Source organism: Zonotrichia leucophrys, chromosome 6 (assembly GCF_028769735.1).
Source record: "Zonotrichia leucophrys gambelii isolate GWCS_2022_RI chromosome 6, RI_Zleu_2.0, whole genome shotgun sequence".
Lineage (NCBI taxonomy): Eukaryota > Metazoa > Chordata > Aves > Passeriformes > Passerellidae > Zonotrichia > Zonotrichia leucophrys.
In genome coordinates this window covers 15,421,854-15,439,697 of record NC_088176.1, presented here as the reverse complement: position 1 = coordinate 15,439,697, position 17,844 = coordinate 15,421,854, and the positions used below count along the sequence as shown (strand labels likewise).

General features: G+C 36.5%; 1 protein-coding gene across 8 annotated transcripts in view; it reads left to right on the top strand.

The window, feature by feature from the left end:
* CPEB3 (cytoplasmic polyadenylation element binding protein 3) overlaps positions 1–15,252 on the top strand; it is a 78,983-nt gene extending 63,731 nt beyond the window's left edge. For all 8 annotated transcript variants that reach the window (XM_064716105.1, XM_064716104.1, XM_064716100.1 and 5 more), the window contains 4 exons: positions 2,286–2,404; positions 3,675–3,789; positions 6,482–6,663; positions 9,564–15,252. In XM_064716105.1, the coding sequence (XP_064572175.1) occupies positions 2,286–2,404; positions 3,675–3,789; positions 6,482–6,663; positions 9,564–9,791 (644 nt within the window). In that variant the 3' untranslated portion in view covers positions 9,792–15,252. The remainder of the gene's footprint in view (positions 1–2,285; positions 2,405–3,674; positions 3,790–6,481; positions 6,664–9,563) is intronic.
* The last annotated feature ends 2,592 nt before the right edge of the window (positions 15,253–17,844 follow it).

Here is a 17,844-nt window from a genome sequence, read left to right as displayed (position 1 = left end):
TCCTTTTTTTACATAATATGAGATAGATTTACATATTGAAATACTTCTGTAAGAAATCTGAGGTCGATGCTAGATTTTATTGTAATCTTGAAACTTATAAAAACATCAGAAAAGACACTGTCTAAATGGCAGAAAGTTGTGCTTCCAAGGTAGTTCAGCTTGTTTCAAGCATAAATGGTCCTTCCCTTTGGAGATGAAGTCAGTGCATGTGACTGCCCAAAGATGTTCCTGACTTGCTGTGCACACTGTAAAGAGGAAGTTCTTCTCTTCATTCTCCTAATTCTGCCACCCAGCCTCAGTGTGATAAAGCTGGAAACCTGTGACCCCTAGATTATGATTCCTGTATCTGATTTTGCACGTGGGCTGAATTTTGGGAAGTATGGATTTCAGATCAATTACATATGAAAACAGTAGATGATATGCAGACATGTGACAAGGAGATTAAAATACCCTTTACCTTATATATAACTCTTCACTCTTCATTACAGTATTTCACTTTGTTTGAAAAGAGCCCAGATTCTAAGAACCAGAAATAGGTTAATCCTTCCCTGTTGGCTATATAACATTTGCATGCCAAATGCTGGCTTTGTACCAGAAGATTCAACTCATGGTTGATGCATTTGAACAACAATTTATCTACTGTTGTTCTCAAATGCAAGAACTTAAATTATTAATTGCATTGAGTATTCACAAGTTGAGCATAAAATGGTACCCTTCAGGTATTATGATAAAATTGAACTAATTCACAATTAATTGAAATTCTGAAGAAAAACTCTTGATTAAATTCAGTCTGCTCTGGACTTCATTAAGTAAGAGACCTGTCCTTTTACTCCATTAGTACCTTTCTGAAATATTCCTGTACCACTGAGTAACTAGAGACTGTCCAGATAACCTTTACTCTCACAGTGTTTGTAATGAATCACTTGAATGGAACAGAGTATAAAAATTCTAATATAACAAACTTTCTTCCTACCTTCTCCCATGGGTTATAAAACAGTGATTTCCTTTTACTCCACCAAACTGTGCCCAACCATGGAGCTGTAAAAGGAAGGTGTTACTAGATTTAGAAGACTAAAAGAAAACCTTTTCTTTTTGTAAACGTGCTCTTCTCATGAATGCTGTGAAATGCAATCAGGCGTTTTCTGGTAAGCCATGGCAGGCATGAATCTGGATAATCTTTAACTCTTGAGAAATTTTTGCTTTAGGTCTTTTCTCACAAACTCTGCCAGCTGTGGCTTGCTAAGTTGAATGGTGTCCGCAGGGCCAGTAAGTTTATTTTCTCTCACATGCCTAATACATACAATGCACGTTCTGCTATAATAATGGTGAACGAGTCCTTATTTTCAGTTAATAACATGAGGAAAGATGGGCAGAATACAAATATAATGCACTATAAGCTAAAACTGCAGTGTGACTGCCTGGAATTTGTACCAAAATGCCAGTTTTTAACATCAAGTATGAATATCAAGATCTTCTTTTATTAGAAAGGCAGAACAGGCACCTTAATACACTTTCCATCTAGCATGTTGTTTTGAAGAAAGAGGTCACTGAATCCTTATTACAAACTGCTTTCAGTAACACAGAAAGGTTCCCATCATTGGAGAAGATATGCCAATGTTGGTATTAATTGGAATAGAGATTTTTTTTTTCCTGACTGGCTGGTAAAAATGCTTTTGCCAAACTGTAACAACTTCATTTAGTTCCAAGTGTATCTTGCATTTCAAGTGGCAACCTTGTTTCAAGTTTGTGGGACACAGTGTACATGCCAAATTTTTCAGTTTATTCTCAGCAAGGTTAACTGAAATTAGACCAACTGGACTAAATTACCCTTTCATATGGAAATTGTGTCACTGTTTAGATGTCAGAATAGGACATGTACAAAGGAGCTTAGTTCTTACACTGCTTTCCATAAAGTAATGAATCTTGGAGCTCAGGGTCAAGGATCTCCTAGGTTGGCTTCTTAAATTAGGGAAATTAATTTTCTCCTTATCCTTCCCCTGCTGTACCCTTTGAAAAGTTGTAGTGACTTTTCTTACACCAAAATACATTGTTGCCTTTTCCCCAGAGAATTCCAATATTTATTGGCAGCATTGTGGTGATGTCTTGCACCAACAGCAGAGGAGGAGCTGGATTGCTTCTCCTCTGCCAAGAATCCAAATATCTGTGGATAACCTCAACAGTATTTGTAATTTGTATATTTTACCCACTTCTCTGGCTTGTTTGTTTAAAAATGTTCTATAAATTAATCTGTTACTTTTCTTTCTTGTGCCCTTATCTTTTTCAAGGTTACGCCTTTCTGCTGTTCCAGGAAGAAAGCTCTGTACAAGCTCTGATAGATGCCTGTCTGGAAGAAGATGGAAAACTTTACCTATGTGTGTCAAGTCCCACAATCAAGGATAAACCAGTAAGTAGCTTATGCCATGACACTTCTGCTGGTTGCTAGCCCATTTGCTGTTACTCTTCTCAGTTAATAAGTTAATTATTTGTCATTTCCTGTTTCTGACCTTGCTGTTGCATTGAATTGACTTCCTGTATCAGCATAACATGGCTTTAACATTTGCTTTTTTCTGATAAATGCCATGTTCAATTAACTTTTATATTTGGTCCTCCTTGTATGCTTCAGGAGTGTGCATCCTTTTACAGCTGTAAAACAATGGAATGGTAAAGTTTCATCTATTTGATTTAAGGGAAAAGAAAGCCTTATGTGATGAAATGAAGAAACTTAACCCTGCCAAATTATGATCCAGATAGCGCCAAATATCCCCTGAATCTTGTTAGGTTTTTTTTATTATTATTTTTTATGCATTCAATAGCTAATCAATTTATAATTTAGGCTTCATTTACCTTATAGAAACTATGGGGTAATTTCAACTACTGCAGACAGCTATAGCAGAGTAGAAGACATACAGCGGCCTGTTTTTATTATTCACATCTCTAACATTCCTTAATGCTGGTCTTTTTTTGTGCCCATGGAGATATAGAAATGAGGTGAAAACTGCAGGCAAATAAGATAAGATAAAAAATGTGCTACCTTTTAAAAGTACTATTAAAACTCTTGCAGAGATGAATGAACAACCCAGGATTGCAGCACAGTGAGCAGTCTTGTGTGATTCCATGGATCAAAAAATGGATTGATGAACAGCTTTATCTAAATAACTTCTGAGCAGTTTTTTCTGTTTAATCTAAAGATTTCTTATCAGCTGTATTGCTTGCTGCTCAGTAGAAATAGGAATTCACATATTATACAAATTCCTTTTGTATCTAAGCACAGAAATTAATTTTATCAGCTCCTATCAATGCTTTTAAATTTGTGGATCACTGTATGTGATTTCAGGAAAGCTGGAATCCCAAACTGCAACTGTAATTGCACATACATGGTAAAATGTTCTGAAAGCCCTTTCAGGTTCCTTCCTGTGATGGCGATTGGGGGCAGGGAATTAATGAGTGTAGGACATTTAACTCAAGCCTGGCCTCTAGAGGTCATGAGTGAGTTGGCCCCCTTCTTTCAGATACTTAGATAAGGTGTGTTCTCTAATTGTCTTGGTTCTTATAAAACCAACTTACTGCTTTTGAAAAGTTCAAATTTTGTTTTTAATTATAGGAATATTTGGTATGCTTTTCTTAATTTTAATTAAGTGGCCAAGTTCCTCTGTTAAAAATGATCCTTAATACAGGTGCAAATTCGACCTTGGAACCTAAGTGACAGTGACTTTGTGATGGATGGGTCTCAGCCTTTGGATCCAAGAAAAACAATCTTTGTTGGAGGAGTTCCACGGCCTCTCCGAGCTGGTGAGTAGAAGGAAAATGTAGGACATGAAGCAGATTAAGTAGAAAAGATGAGGAAAGAGAAATAGCATCTGTAAAAGATCAGAAAATGGACTCTGTGTTTTCCAAAGATCACAACTTGCTTTCTAAGACAAGGAGTATCTTCTTGTTTACAAAATACAAACAGTGAACTTCTTTATCTTTTAAATAGGTTACTAATTAGGACTGCCAGTAGAAAGAGCTTTCCCCAGCTTGGCATAATATCCTGGAACTTGGCTGATTTTTTTGTAATGTAGACTGTGTTGATCTGAACTCTGATTTGTTTGCTGAGGTGCAGACAGGTTTCCTTTTCCTTTGACTAGAAGACAAAGACCAGACCCTTCTCCCAGACCCTTTCCAAACCAATTCCAACCTCAGCCCTATGATTTCTGTTTCCCTTTTATTCAACCCTTACCTTAATTTTTCCATGGACATGACCTCTCAGCTATTGTCCCCAAAAAAATTTCTCCCAGCCCAGGTCTCTTGGTGGCCTCACATGGAAGAGCATTTTCCAGACTTACTCCTAATGTAACTTTCCTCACTCAATTTTTTTTTCTTCGCCCTTAGCTCTTTTTCTTCACTTTTATTTGCAGAGCCATAAACAAGAGTCCTTAGCTTTTGGCCAGAGGAAAGATTTATCCCAGCCCAGGATTCCTGGCAGTCCTCATTTTGTTATGAAGGCCCTATTTGAGCACTGCTCCTAATTGCAGCTCAACCCTAATTTCTTTCTTCTAAATTCTGACATTTTTGGTGAGCCAGCGACAAAGCCATGAAGCAATTTAAAACATTTCTCCTAGCCAGATCTTTTGGCAGCCCTCACTTCTGTTTGTACTCCCTTTCCAGCCTCACTCCAAGGCAGCTGCATGGTTTGTCTTTCTTGTCCTCTCAACCCAAATCCTAATCCTAATCCTGGGAAACTGTAATAGACAAGGCCTCTCAGTCACTGTCTGGAAGAAAGACTTTCCTTGTAGGGCTCAGTTTCCTCCAGCAGCCACTTTCCAGCCCACTGGAACTTCAGCTCCTCACTTTATATTTTGCCTAATCCTAAATCTTTTGGGAAGCTGTACCAGCATCCCCCAGACGTTGCTGACAGTAAGATTTCTCTCATTCCACATTTCTTGGCAGCTTTCACTTTCTTCACCATCTTAAAAAAAGGCCCAACTGTAAGGTCGTAATTATGTAAATAGTAACAATTAAACCTTAGCTCATTCCTAATGAGTGCCTTTATAAAACTGTATGCCATTTGGCCTGTCACAGATCCATTTGAAATGCATTACATTTGAAAACTGATGCCTTTAAATAGGTAACTTCTCCAAAGCAGATACATAGTTTCCATTTCTTCTTGTTTGCAGCTTTAAAGGTCAGATACAGAAGTTTTCCCTAAGATATTTGAACACTGTCTGCTTTCCTTACCCTAGAATCCTATATATTCTTTCTCTATTGGCAAGAGTAACTTAGTGGAGCTACTATTGTAATTCTGTTCATGATGTTTATTCATTACTGACACTTTGAGATCACTACCCAAGGGATGATTCCAAATCACTAGAAAGCAGAACAATCTATTGATCACTACATTATGCTGGTAGTTTTTCCTTACTCCTTGGAGCAGAAGTATTACCTGGTTGGGTAGAATGAGTCAGGCATTGGTTTGCTTGTTGCACATGGACAGGTTAGCATACAGTCTTCCCTGCACACAGATCTATACAAACACATACACATCAGTCAGTTTGCTAATGAGAATTTTGGGAGAATGATGGGAATTTAAATGTTTAGTATTTGTGAGTTTAAGTTTTATTTTGGGTAGTTAAATGGCATCTTGCTACAGAAAGTGTTTCCACACATTAGCACTAGAAAATGGCTGACTTGGCAGGGCCTGTGCAGGTCTCAGTTCTTGCATTGGCCACCTGACAAATTTGTTGGCCTGGGAGGTTTTACAGAGAGTTTGGCTCAGTGGCCATACAACTTGCACAATTTACATGGCTCTTCCCTGCTTTCTTCAGCCTCTTTTCTACTTCCTTCAGTTCTTTCCCTTAACTTTCCTTCTGTATGTGTCCCAGCCATGCATTCAACCTGTCTGATTTTATGAATGATATTTATAACTTCTTTAGAATTATTGTTAATATCACAGAAGCAACAAATAATTTCAAAGGATCCACAACCAAGATAATGTTCTACCAAAATACTATTTTAAATTGCATCTATAATGTAGGCTTGCTTTAGCTGGAGGAACTTTGTGGGTTTCACAGATTTTTGTTTCAAATGTGAAACACATCTTTGATATCTTTTGAACCTTAGTACTTAGGGCAAAATATCAGATTCTAAAAACAGGAATATCCCTAAGTGATTTTACATGTAAACTAGCATTAAAAAGCCTACCAAGACTAGAGCTTTACTATGCAATATTGTAAATTCTTGTTCATCTGATACCTATTTTAACAGCATAACTCTGCATTTTTTTCACACTTCAGCCACATCAACTTTTTACAGATTCTGGTTTTTGCCTTTATATTTTACTATAATTCATGTAAAGTTGATTGAATCTGTGTTTCACTCTGGAATTTTAGACTTTGGAAGACACATCTGATAAGGCAAATGGTGCTTTTTAAAATGCAACAATCCAAATGCAACACCATGATTTATGTTAAATCTATGATATTTAACAATTGACTTCTTGCAGTTGAATTGGCAATGATTATGGACCGTTTATATGGAGGTGTCTGCTATGCTGGCATTGATACAGACCCAGAGCTGAAGTACCCCAAAGGTGCTGGCAGAGTGGCTTTCTCCAATCAGCAGAGCTACATTGCTGCTATCAGTGCTCGCTTTGTCCAGCTCCAACACAATGACATTGATAAACGGGTAAGTAAAACGGCATGGAGCACAGTGGTGGTTGCCAGACTGTACAGGTATTTAAAAAATCTTTATTGGAATTGTGTTCAACATTAAGTTCTGTTCTTTAAATGATATTTGTCAATTTTTTAAAAGCTTATTTAAGCATCTGAAGCAGAGTGAAAAAATACTTTAAACATCTTAAATAGCTGTTTAGTGCTAAACTCAGAAAATAGCTGAGTGTAAGTTTATTTGTCCTTGTTCTCTTTTGAATTCCGTAAGTCAAATTCCATAGCATTTCCCAGCTTCTTCCTCCTCCTTTAGATGTTTGCTCATTGTACATCAGTGATTTTTCATTTAGTGACTACTTGTGTAGCTTCTGACACTTTTGCTATTATTAGGCCATTTTCTGTCAGTAGTGTAGGCCTAGAGTTGAGGTCCTTAAAGCACAGGTTTATTGTAATTAAAATAGGTAATGCTGACCTCAAAAGTCTTCAGAATTATTTAACTAAAACCAAATGCCAAGAGATGCTTGATAGGCAGAAGGGTGAGAAATGAGATTCTTTTTTTCAGTCCATATGAAATCCCTAAAGGGTTTTTCAAATATGGAGTGAAGTTACAGTATTCACTGAAATTTGACTTGAACACATTATAAGATAGCATTACTTAATTTCCAAAAATTTTTTTTTCCTTTAGACCTTCTGTCTTCACCTCTTGATTATACATACAAACAACACCCATGTTTTGAGGGCTCTGCATTTAGAATTATTCAAAAGGACACATGACATGGACTGCTGCTGTGTATTTTTCTGATAGGAATGGCTTGTTTTTCCTTAATCCAGTGTAAATGGTTTCTTCAGAAGTCAGTTTAACAAGTACTAGGTGTGTCTATCATGTGCAGTATGCTTATAAACCTGCACAGCTGCAAAGTTCAAACTATTTTGACTTTGTCTTTACAAATCAGAATTGTACTTTTTGTCAGTTTCAAGGAGGTCATAGAGTTATATGTCCTCAAGCAATTTGTGTATGGTGCTTTACACCATATTACATTAACTCAGACAAGGCTATTCCTAAACATTTCTTGTCCGTTAGATTCTGAAAAATCTTACAGAGAGATTGAGAAGATTACTTTTGGAGTCTTAATCACACATTGAACCCTTTGAGATTTATATATTAGCCGTGCTTACTAGAGGGTACTTTCTAAGCTTTAGGCTAAAGCCACAAAAGGTCACTAGCTAGTAATTTTTTTCATCAGTCTATTCTTGTTTTCATTTGGTGGACTGATAATTGAAGTTTATTTAGTTATCTTTTTTCTATTTTAAAAATAGATTTATGCATGAGTTTGAAGAAGTGTCTTAATGAGTCCTTATATTTTAGTCTAATAGATTCAAATCTCTGAACTACACAGCCAACTTTATAAAATTATTTCACTAGTAACCAATGCAAGAAAAGATGAGAGAGGGAGACAGAAAGAGACTCTCTTTGAGACCTTCACAATTCATGCTTGGGAAATTTGAGTAGGTGGGGATCTAGAGCTGTGCTGGACATTGGACCTGCTTTCTTCCAATTTCATTTGAGACAGCGCTGTTTTATTTTACATGATGCTTCTAATTTTAGTGATACGGCATTTGATATGCAAAATGGCAGTTACTCAGACTCGTTCCATGCAATACTAGTAGCAGGGTGTAATTAAAAAAAATAGATTGGCAGCCCAAGCTGTTCCTTAGGCAAGAAATACAACTCACTACAGAAGCTTTACTTCAAAGGAGTAACATTTATTGAAGTGTGATCAGGATAAGCTGAAGTAAATTCAGCATAAAGCTTTCTTGGAGAATGTTTCTTGTCTTTCAGCTTAGCATCTCATTCTATGTTTCTTTAAATCTCTGTGTATTTAAATATTGTTACTAGACTCAGGTTTTCCTCACAATATACAAATTGTGCTGAACTAGCAGTTGCACAGTTACAGCAAAATTATTCATAATAAATGTATACTTCAATTTTTTCTGTCTTTTCTAGTGCAGTTGACTGTACTTAAACCACTTTATAAATAGCATCAGAGAGCCATAAGAATTAGACATGCATGAACTCATGATTTCCCTGCAATGAATGAACACTCAATTTAAATGTGGAGGCACAATTCATAGGAACATATTCAAGGTCTGTAATAGCATTATTGCAAGTGCCTAATCGTGCATCAGTCCTGCTGTGTTTGGCACAAATGCTTTAAGAACAAAAGGCATTCCAGCCCTAAGTTGTTTACAAATGAGTGTAGGACCAAAGTCAGCAGCTCTCCAGACTGTTTGTAATTGATGGCAAGGCCCTAGTTGGAACTACAATGAAATTTTATTGCACCTCAAGAGCGAAAAATCTTTAGATAGTGATTTTGCCCACAAAATTGAGAGTGTTTCATACAAGTGCATTTAATTTTGTTTAATTTGAATCTCTTATTAGTCTGGTCCTGCATTTTGCAAATCATGAAAAAATAAAGAGACCAAAAAAATATTCTGAGGGAAAAAAGCCTCTGAAACTCACTAGACCTCTGAAGTTTAGAAATATACTTTTGTTTCTTATAAGTTTTCTTCCTAAATCCTATTCTCATGGCCTGCCCCTCTTGTTACTCTATTCCGATTCCTGGAGCTTTCTCAGTGGAAAATCCTTGGAGATTTTTACTGTACTTCCATCTTAGTACTTTTCCAGACCCAACTTTTCCAAGGAATGTTGAATAATTACTAAAGCACACCCTTCTTCTTTGAGATTTTCTGACAGGTAAAGCGCATGGTATGAAAATCTACCTACCAGCCTCTTGGATTAATCCTGCATCAGCTGAAACCCTTCAGTAGAGCCAGAAAGAATTAAAATATTGGGGTTTGTGTTGTTGCTTAGCAAAACTATGAAACATTCTTACAGTTGTTTTCTTGTCCCTGGTGCAGGTGGAAGTGAAGCCATATGTGCTGGATGATCAGATGTGTGACGAATGCCAGGGCACTCGCTGTGGTGGGAAATTTGCTCCATTCTTTTGTGCCAACGTTACCTGCTTGCAGTATTACTGTGAATACTGCTGGGCCAGCATACACTCTCGTGCTGGGCGGGAGTTCCACAAACCACTGGTAAAGGAGGGAGGCGACCGGCCCCGCCACGTCCCGTTCCGCTGGAGCTGAACCCCGGCCGCAGCCAGCAAGAAGTACTGGAGTAAATAAAATTGAGTGAAAAGAGAGCGCTGCCTCAGGGCTTAGTGTTCTGGAAATCTGTGCATTCGTCCTCGACTTTAATGAAGATATGGGTCTTTTATTACTATTATTATTATTTACAGTCACATTACTGAACTCAGTGTCCAGTATAATACAAACCGGCAGAGTGTAACTGTACTGATTTTGCACTTTGATTCACACAAACATCTGCTTGGTACCTTAATTTCCTACACAAGACTTGTCACTAGTGACATTATGTAGACTGCCATTCTCATCAGTCTTCATGGGCTGATGCGTATGTGATGAAGATTTTTTTATTGTAATTATAATTATTTTTATTTTTAAACTGGAGCATGCACTTATTTTCAGAAATTTAGACTTGCCCCTAGCAGATGACTTACCAAAGGTAATATTCACGAGTAGGTGGCAGATGTAGCAAAAACTTAAACAGATATTCAGCAATCATTAGTTTGGGTCATTTAGAATAGTAATAACCCTTAAAGAAAATAAGCCTTTAGTTGCTCTCGATTTTGACTTGTAAGGATGATACCTCATAAGCTGGATCAGACTTTTTTCTTTTATTTTGCTGAGGGTTTTTTTTTTTGTTTGTTTGTTCTGTTTTGTTGGGTTTTTTTGTTTTGTTCTGTTAGGTCTTTTAGTGTTATGTAAATGTATGCTGCAATAGCTTTTGCTGCTATTAAAATGGTATTACTAATACCATAATACTCTATTCAGGCTAGGGTATCAATTAAAAATGAATATGTGATTAAAATAGTGATGGCTGCTGAAAGGAGATCAGTATAGCATACAGAAAAGCTTCCAAGGAAGGTCAATATTTTTTGACTGCATGTTTACTTAATCAGGTTGCTGCATGCAATAAATTTTATATATGTCTAATATAAAACCTGCCCACAATGCACAAATTATGAATTTACGTAGGCTACAAAATGCTCAGTAACAAAAAAAATTGATTACTGACTGGAGGAAGGCATGCCTCAGTAAATGTAATGCTTCTGAAATTAGGATCAGCCCATTACAGAATGACCTATATTACAACAAATATAAAAACTAGCTGTAGGATATTCTTAAAAAAAAATTTGTGGATGGTAGATGAAGTACTTTGCGGTGCTCTGTTATATATCGTGCAATTTATTTTATATAGTAAAGTGATTATGTCTAGTACTGTGATCAAACTTAACTGTTAAAGCCTCTGTATCTGACATTAACACATTTTTGACAGTTCATAACAGGTACATAAACAGAAATGAGCTCTTAGTTACAATCTCTTTCCTAATGCTTGCATCATTTACGTAGCTGCAGACCTTGTCCAGAAAACCAAAGAGCTCATGCTGGCGTACATACACTACCGATTAGATAGTCTGTCAAATACTAACCTAGGCACATTTAAGGAAGTTAGGAAACAAAGTGGTGCTAAAGAAATGTCTGCATATTGAAGTAACATGAGATGTCTGCTCTGTGGATGTGGTGTTATCTCTCTAATCCCTGGATGTATCCTGTGAAGCTTGAATACAATTAAGACCTGCTAACACAGTGGACATTTTTTTAGCATGAACTATGGGGCTGCAGATAGCATATAAATATAAACACACTTGGTATACTAATGATTGTGAGAATGTGTACACTATTTTTTTTTTCTTTTTCCTCCTTTGTTTTTGCAGTTCTGGGGACAATCTGACTGGATATGACACCGCATAGTAGATTTAAATGTTCTGGGTTTTGTTTGTTGTGATGTCCTTCTTTGTGTCTAATTTAGTAAGTTGGTTTTCCCGATGTTTAGTTGCGAGTATTGGCTTTGAAAGGATTTTTTTTCTGTTTTTGGAGAAAAAAAAAAGAAAAAATAGTTTTTTACTGGTTTAAAATGCTTATTATAATTATCCCTTTTGAAGTTACTTCTGGGCGGTTTTGTGATATTGCTTTTCCCAGCCCAGGTGTCTTTTCTGTTTTTTTTCATCTGTACAAGACATTTTGTTATGCACTACTTTTTGTATCTAGACAGTTTTCAACAGTTGGCTGATGATTTTTTTTAAAGAAAAAGGCATGCTTTCTGACTGACATGATCTTTTGCAATACCTCAATTTTGAAATATAGGAAAGAAAATGATATTTTCTAAGTAAGTTTATTCAGAAAAATATATATTAATTTAATTCTGCAAGAAAAATGATTTAACAGATGGGTAACTTTATTTTTTTCATGCTTATTTGAGTTTTTTTGAAAATGAAGAAGTTAGAGCTTTATAACTGTAATATTAAAGATCATAGCTAACCTACAGAAGTCTACCTAATTATGTGAAAGAAGTAAACCTTTTTGAAGAAATACCCCTCTTTCATGTAGAAAAATACTCCCAGAGAGAAAGAGAGCGAGAGCGAGAGAAGCTGGAAAATGTACAATATAGCATAATGTTGGATTAAATCTGAAGCAAAATCATCATAAAGAACAGGTGTAAACACAAACTCCATTTGGTGCTGAAAGTTGTGAATAGAAGGTGAAAAAATATTTTCCCTTAATTTGTATATTTATAATCAAGTGTGATTATGCACGACTGACCAGAATTGTGAGAGTTCTTCTGTTTGTATTTTTTTAAAGAGAACTTTTTTTAGTTTATTAAATTATGACATGCTCCCTTTTGTTTTGTAAATGAATGTGCCCCTGAGTTGTTAATATGTTATATTAAAAGAGGGTCCTTCAAAAAAAGTTATTTTTTAAAATATGGAGTTCTGAACTGCAACTTGACTAAGAAGCCCCTGGGTACAACAGGTCCTATTGTGGCCTTTTCTGATGTGAGACTTGAACTAGTCGATTTTTTTGAAGGCTAACCTAACCTCGACTATTTGTTGTTATGTGCAATACTGTTTGTACTGTTTGTATAAAAAAAAAGAAAAATGAAAAGAAAAAAGGCATAAATCTTTATTGCAGATTTATTTTCATTGCAGACTTTAGACATTGTGATTCACTAAAATCATTTTTCTACTGTCAAATATGTACCTTTTCTTCATGCTGGTATTTTTTCAATAGTAATGTAGCCTTTGTACTGAGACAAATTTTCATTGTTATTTTTAGAAAGATTTTTTGCTAAGAAAAAAATTAAACATATTTACATATTTTTCATTTTTATTTCGTATTTTCTTTAAGGAGTGCTTTCTCAACCATTAATATAGTTGTTTCTGGGAGAGACTTTCATATCTGGTCAATGTCATTAATATTATTTTGTATTTTTACTTGGAATAAATTAATTTTATGATGCTGATTCTTTAAAAGTTTATTTTTTTCATTTTCAGTTATTTTTGAAGCTAAAATCTTTGTAATATTGTTACTAAAGTGTCTAGTTTTTTGAAATGCAAAGCTTTATGTATTAACTTGCTGATGTGGTTTACAATAGTGTGGCAATGATGAAAATGGTTGGTTATGTAAAGTGATTGGAAAATTGTAACAAAGAATTGGGCAATAAAATGACAGAATGAAGCAGAAAAAACGTGATATTTTGAAAAGCCTTTTCCTTTATCAAAATGATTTAGGGAGATAATAGGGATGTCACAGTACCAGTTCGCTGTCTAGATTTATACACCACCAGTGTTGATGAAATACTATTGCCGTTATAAGGAACTAAATCTATTGAACAATGGGTTTTTGACCCTGCCCATTCAGCATAACTCTTCATTACTTTTCTTGTCATTAACTCAATAAACTCTCTTTTCAATAGCCTTAGAGTGAACCTCCTAAGATATATATTCTTCATTGTATCTTGCCACCGTGTTATTTATTTACCGAAATTGCCCCTTTCCTGCACGAGTCCTCTCTGCATGTGTTTCTCAGTGGCAGCGTGGAGCAGACTGTCGGTGCCCACAGCACTTCCTAACCCAGCCACCCCACGTGGGTGCCAGCTGCCAAGTTAATGGCAAACACTCTCTGTCCATCCCCTGGTAGCAATGAGTAACTCATATTGCCACCACGTCTGAACATCCGTTCAGCTTCTTTGTCTTTCTCCGTCCTTCTCTGCCTCTCTTGTGTCTTTGTCCTTTTTTTCTTTTGTATTGGCGATACCAAGGGCCAGTATCAAAACGCTTGTCACCTCCATTTCCATCACCTTTGTTTCCCTATGCAGCCAGAAGAAACCCCTTCCTGAAGCCAGTGACTGTTCTGGCACCTGAAACAATCCAGACTAAGACTGGTGTTGCGTAAACAGGGCATACAATGACTTTCTCTAGACAAAACTCTCGCTTCCACAAGTTGCTGATGACCTTTTAGAGTTACCTTCTGCTCGAGTGTTAGAGTGGCTCGTCCGTGACTTGTGGGAAGAAATGTGCCCAGAGTTGGTCTATTGTGTATCCTCTGTGTGTTCAGTTCTGTAAGTAATGTATAGACTAGATCAAATAGTGAAGTAAAATTTAGACTCAAATTAGGTACTACTGGTTGGAATGTACACAAATTGCAAACAAAGGAGATTAAGGAATGAAGAGGGAATAAAAAATTCCTGCTAAGTGGTACAAAGTTTATGCTTATATTTCTGCCGACATGCTTGTATTTTATAGCCTGCTAGCAAGGCATGGGCTAAAACAAATTGTATTGCAAATATGCAGTTAGCAAATAACTTTGCTGATTTCACTATCTGTTAGAGTAGTAAAAAAAAAAAAAAAAGAAAAAAAAGAAAAAAAAGGCGCTTAACTGGGAAAAGCTCCCATGTTAATATTTCAGTATTGTGACATCTCTACTTGCAAGGTATGAGTGAAAGATTAGTCACAGATTTGTAGAAATGTCTCTTTTGTTTAATCTGGCTTGTATGTAGTTGCTTTTATGCTGGTTTGTATGATGTCAGCTAAACCCTTTTTCTTTTCCTTCCTTTCTTTTTTTTAAACAGACAAACTTCTTAATCTCTGCTGCTATAGTGTTCTATCATACCACGGAGTATTTTATATTCATGTTAGTGACTACTCTATACCCCAAATGGGTAGCTGGTCAGAAATCACATTGGTCACATAAGTCTGACACACTCAAATTTACATGACAAAAAGATCATCAGTAAGTAGAAAACCAGGGTGCTAACAAGAGATAATTTTTGCTCTTTTTTCTTTCCTGGATGTAGTTCTGTTGGGGTATAAAGTATTAGATATTTGTAATTTTACTGTCAAACTAATGGACATAACTTTTAGAGCATTCACAGCTAAGATCTCTGTACTTGTTTTTCAACTAATTTTAAATGTACTGTATCTTTTATTACATGTTCTCTTAGATTGTTTTTGCTAGTAATTCTAACAAGGCTTCTTCCTTTTTGGCTTGGACTAATGCTTGTATGGAACTGCAGTACTGTGACTAAACATGGAGCTCAATGCTGCTATTGCTTACAACTGCTTAAACTTTGTAGTTTGAACTTTATTTTTTTCTGTAATAACTTATTAAATATAGTTGTATGAAGTACTGATATTTGTCATCCTTTGCACATGCTAAGGAAATCCTGGGATATGCATTGTGGGAATGTAAACTAGATACAAAACCCCCAAATCTTGTACTGGAAAAGGTTAAGCAAAGACACACCTTACATGCACACACACTGTCTTTTCTGGTTATTTTATAATGCAAGTATATGGTCCAATTATCTCTTCTCTCTAAAATAAAAAGCCACCTTAAAGAGGTATTTATTATGCTAAACTGAATATAAATACAAAAATATATATAATGGAAATATTTCTGGGGATGTAGAATGAAGTGACTTGAGAAAAGGAACTGTTGAATTATTTTCTCTGAGCTGAAGAGAAGTTGCTGGCTAACATATTGCACTCTTTTATTAGCAGTTTAACAGTGGTTGCAGGCAGAAATTAGACTGATCAGTTAAAAAAAAAAGAAAAAAAGCACTGCAACAGAAGTTTGTAGAAGTTTAATTTTTAAGAATATATGACAATTAAAGCTCAGCAATACAGCTGTTTGGAATGCCACAGGACACTTCCTTGAAAAAATAGGAATTCTTCTATGTCAGGCCAAATGAAAGCCCCAAGAATACTGCATGGTCTGTCACTGCTTGCTTTCAGTGTCTACATAAACACAGCTCAAGAGCCCTGCTGAACTATCAGCACTAGGGATTACAGGCTGACTTGTTTCCACACTGGTAGTGAGTACCTGTAACTACCAGGAGAATGGTCCAGTCAGAATGCTCTGCCAGGAGAAGTGCTTTCTGTGAGCAGTATTGTGATCTGTAATACTCATTCCTGGACTGAATGAATATATGAGAAGCTGTGAGCTTCTTACTTCAGAGCTAAATTTGAGAAGGGAGTTCTTAAAAACACCTTCCAATTAATTGCTTAGTGTAGCTTCTCACAGTACAATATTCCAAGTCCATCTGGACAAAAATCAGTCTGATTTTAGCCCCTCCTAAATTAAAGAAAACAGTTGTGGGAAGAAGTGCAGCTCCTTTGAACCTTCTAATCCTCGGTCCTCCTCTTTTTGATAAAGTCAGCCATGCTGCTGGCAAGGTACACTGATACTGCCAACTCCCTTCTCCAGCTGATAACAGCAGTTACCTCAGCCTTTGCCTGCACTTAAAAAAGGCTGCAGTAACTTAATTTAAACCAGTGCACTTTACAAAAGGCTGCACGGCTTCTTTTGCTTCTGCTTGGTATGTGTTATTTTGGCAAACTTCAACTGAACTAAAATAGTCACCTATGTGACTGTGAAAGTGTACAAAGCTCATTTAGACACGCTCCCAAGAGAACATTTTTGCACTCAAGGCACCAAAGCAACGTGTTCCCCCTCACACAGACCTGCAGAAAAGCTGAAGCTTAGCTCTTAAAAACCGTAATCTGCTTTCCTCTGTTTAGCAAAAGATAAACAGCATGAGCACAGGGGCAGAATTGCTGCAGTCTCTCCCAGGGATGAACCAAGAAATGGGTTTTAAAACAAGAAACCTCTGTAACCTGTTTTCACAAAAATGAAAACAAGTTTACAAGGTACTTGCAAAACCCTTCTAGCACACAATTCAATTCTGAACACAGGATGAATTTGAATGCACCAGCTGCACACACAGATGATGCCTGTTCAAATGAATCCTCTCTCTCCCCTGGGGCAAGCAAGTTTTTGCAGTTTATTTTGGGTGACAAACTGCTCATACAGCAGTTAGAGAAGGAAACATGATGAAGGTCCAGAAATCTCCTGTTTTCCTGTTTTTGAAGGAGAAAAAAACTATCAGCAAGTATAAAGTCATATGGCAGGTCCTTGGCAACAGCTGGACAGAATTTGTGCTGTCCCACCCAGAGCACAGCAGCTTCCCAGTGTGTCTGTGCCTGCATTACCTGAGTACTGTGGGAGGCACCTGGGGCTAAATCAGTAAAACCAGGTCTCCATTTAGGAGCTTGAGTTATCTTTATTTGCTACCAACTTCCTAAAATCCCCTTTGAGCAGCTGCCCTAGCATGTTGTGAACAGGAATATATAAACCTGCTTGTGTCATAATACTTCACAATTGTTCAATAACCCAAGATCTACTTAGATTCTCAGGGTATTCCCCTGCATTTCTTTTCACCTGCAGGCCTAAATACAGAAAGCACTTGCAAATGTATTTATCATGTTTCACATACTGGAGAACAGAGGTGTATTTCTCCTTCTCTATCCAATAGTCTGAGTGGTCAAAACACTTGGGAATATCTTTATTTTTTACTATTTTCTTTTTCAAAATTTCCTCCACTATTGAGCAAGAACTGAACCTATTTAGTCATGGTTGTGGCAACTACTCTTAACTATTATGTGATATGTATTTTGCTCTCTACCAAGTGAAGAAGAATGGTCTCTGGAAGAGCACAAGCATCACCATTAAGGTAAAAAAAATGAAAGCGCTTGTTCATAAAATTATATGTAACAAGATTGTGCCCTCTGATACACCTTGACTTCCTTGCCAGTTTCAACATGTATCCACTGAAATGTCAGCCTGAAAAAGAGACAGAACTGGTGCAACTCATATGCAAAATAATTTTGCAAAACACTGTCAAAAGTTATGGCAAAGATATATGATCTCATCTCATCTG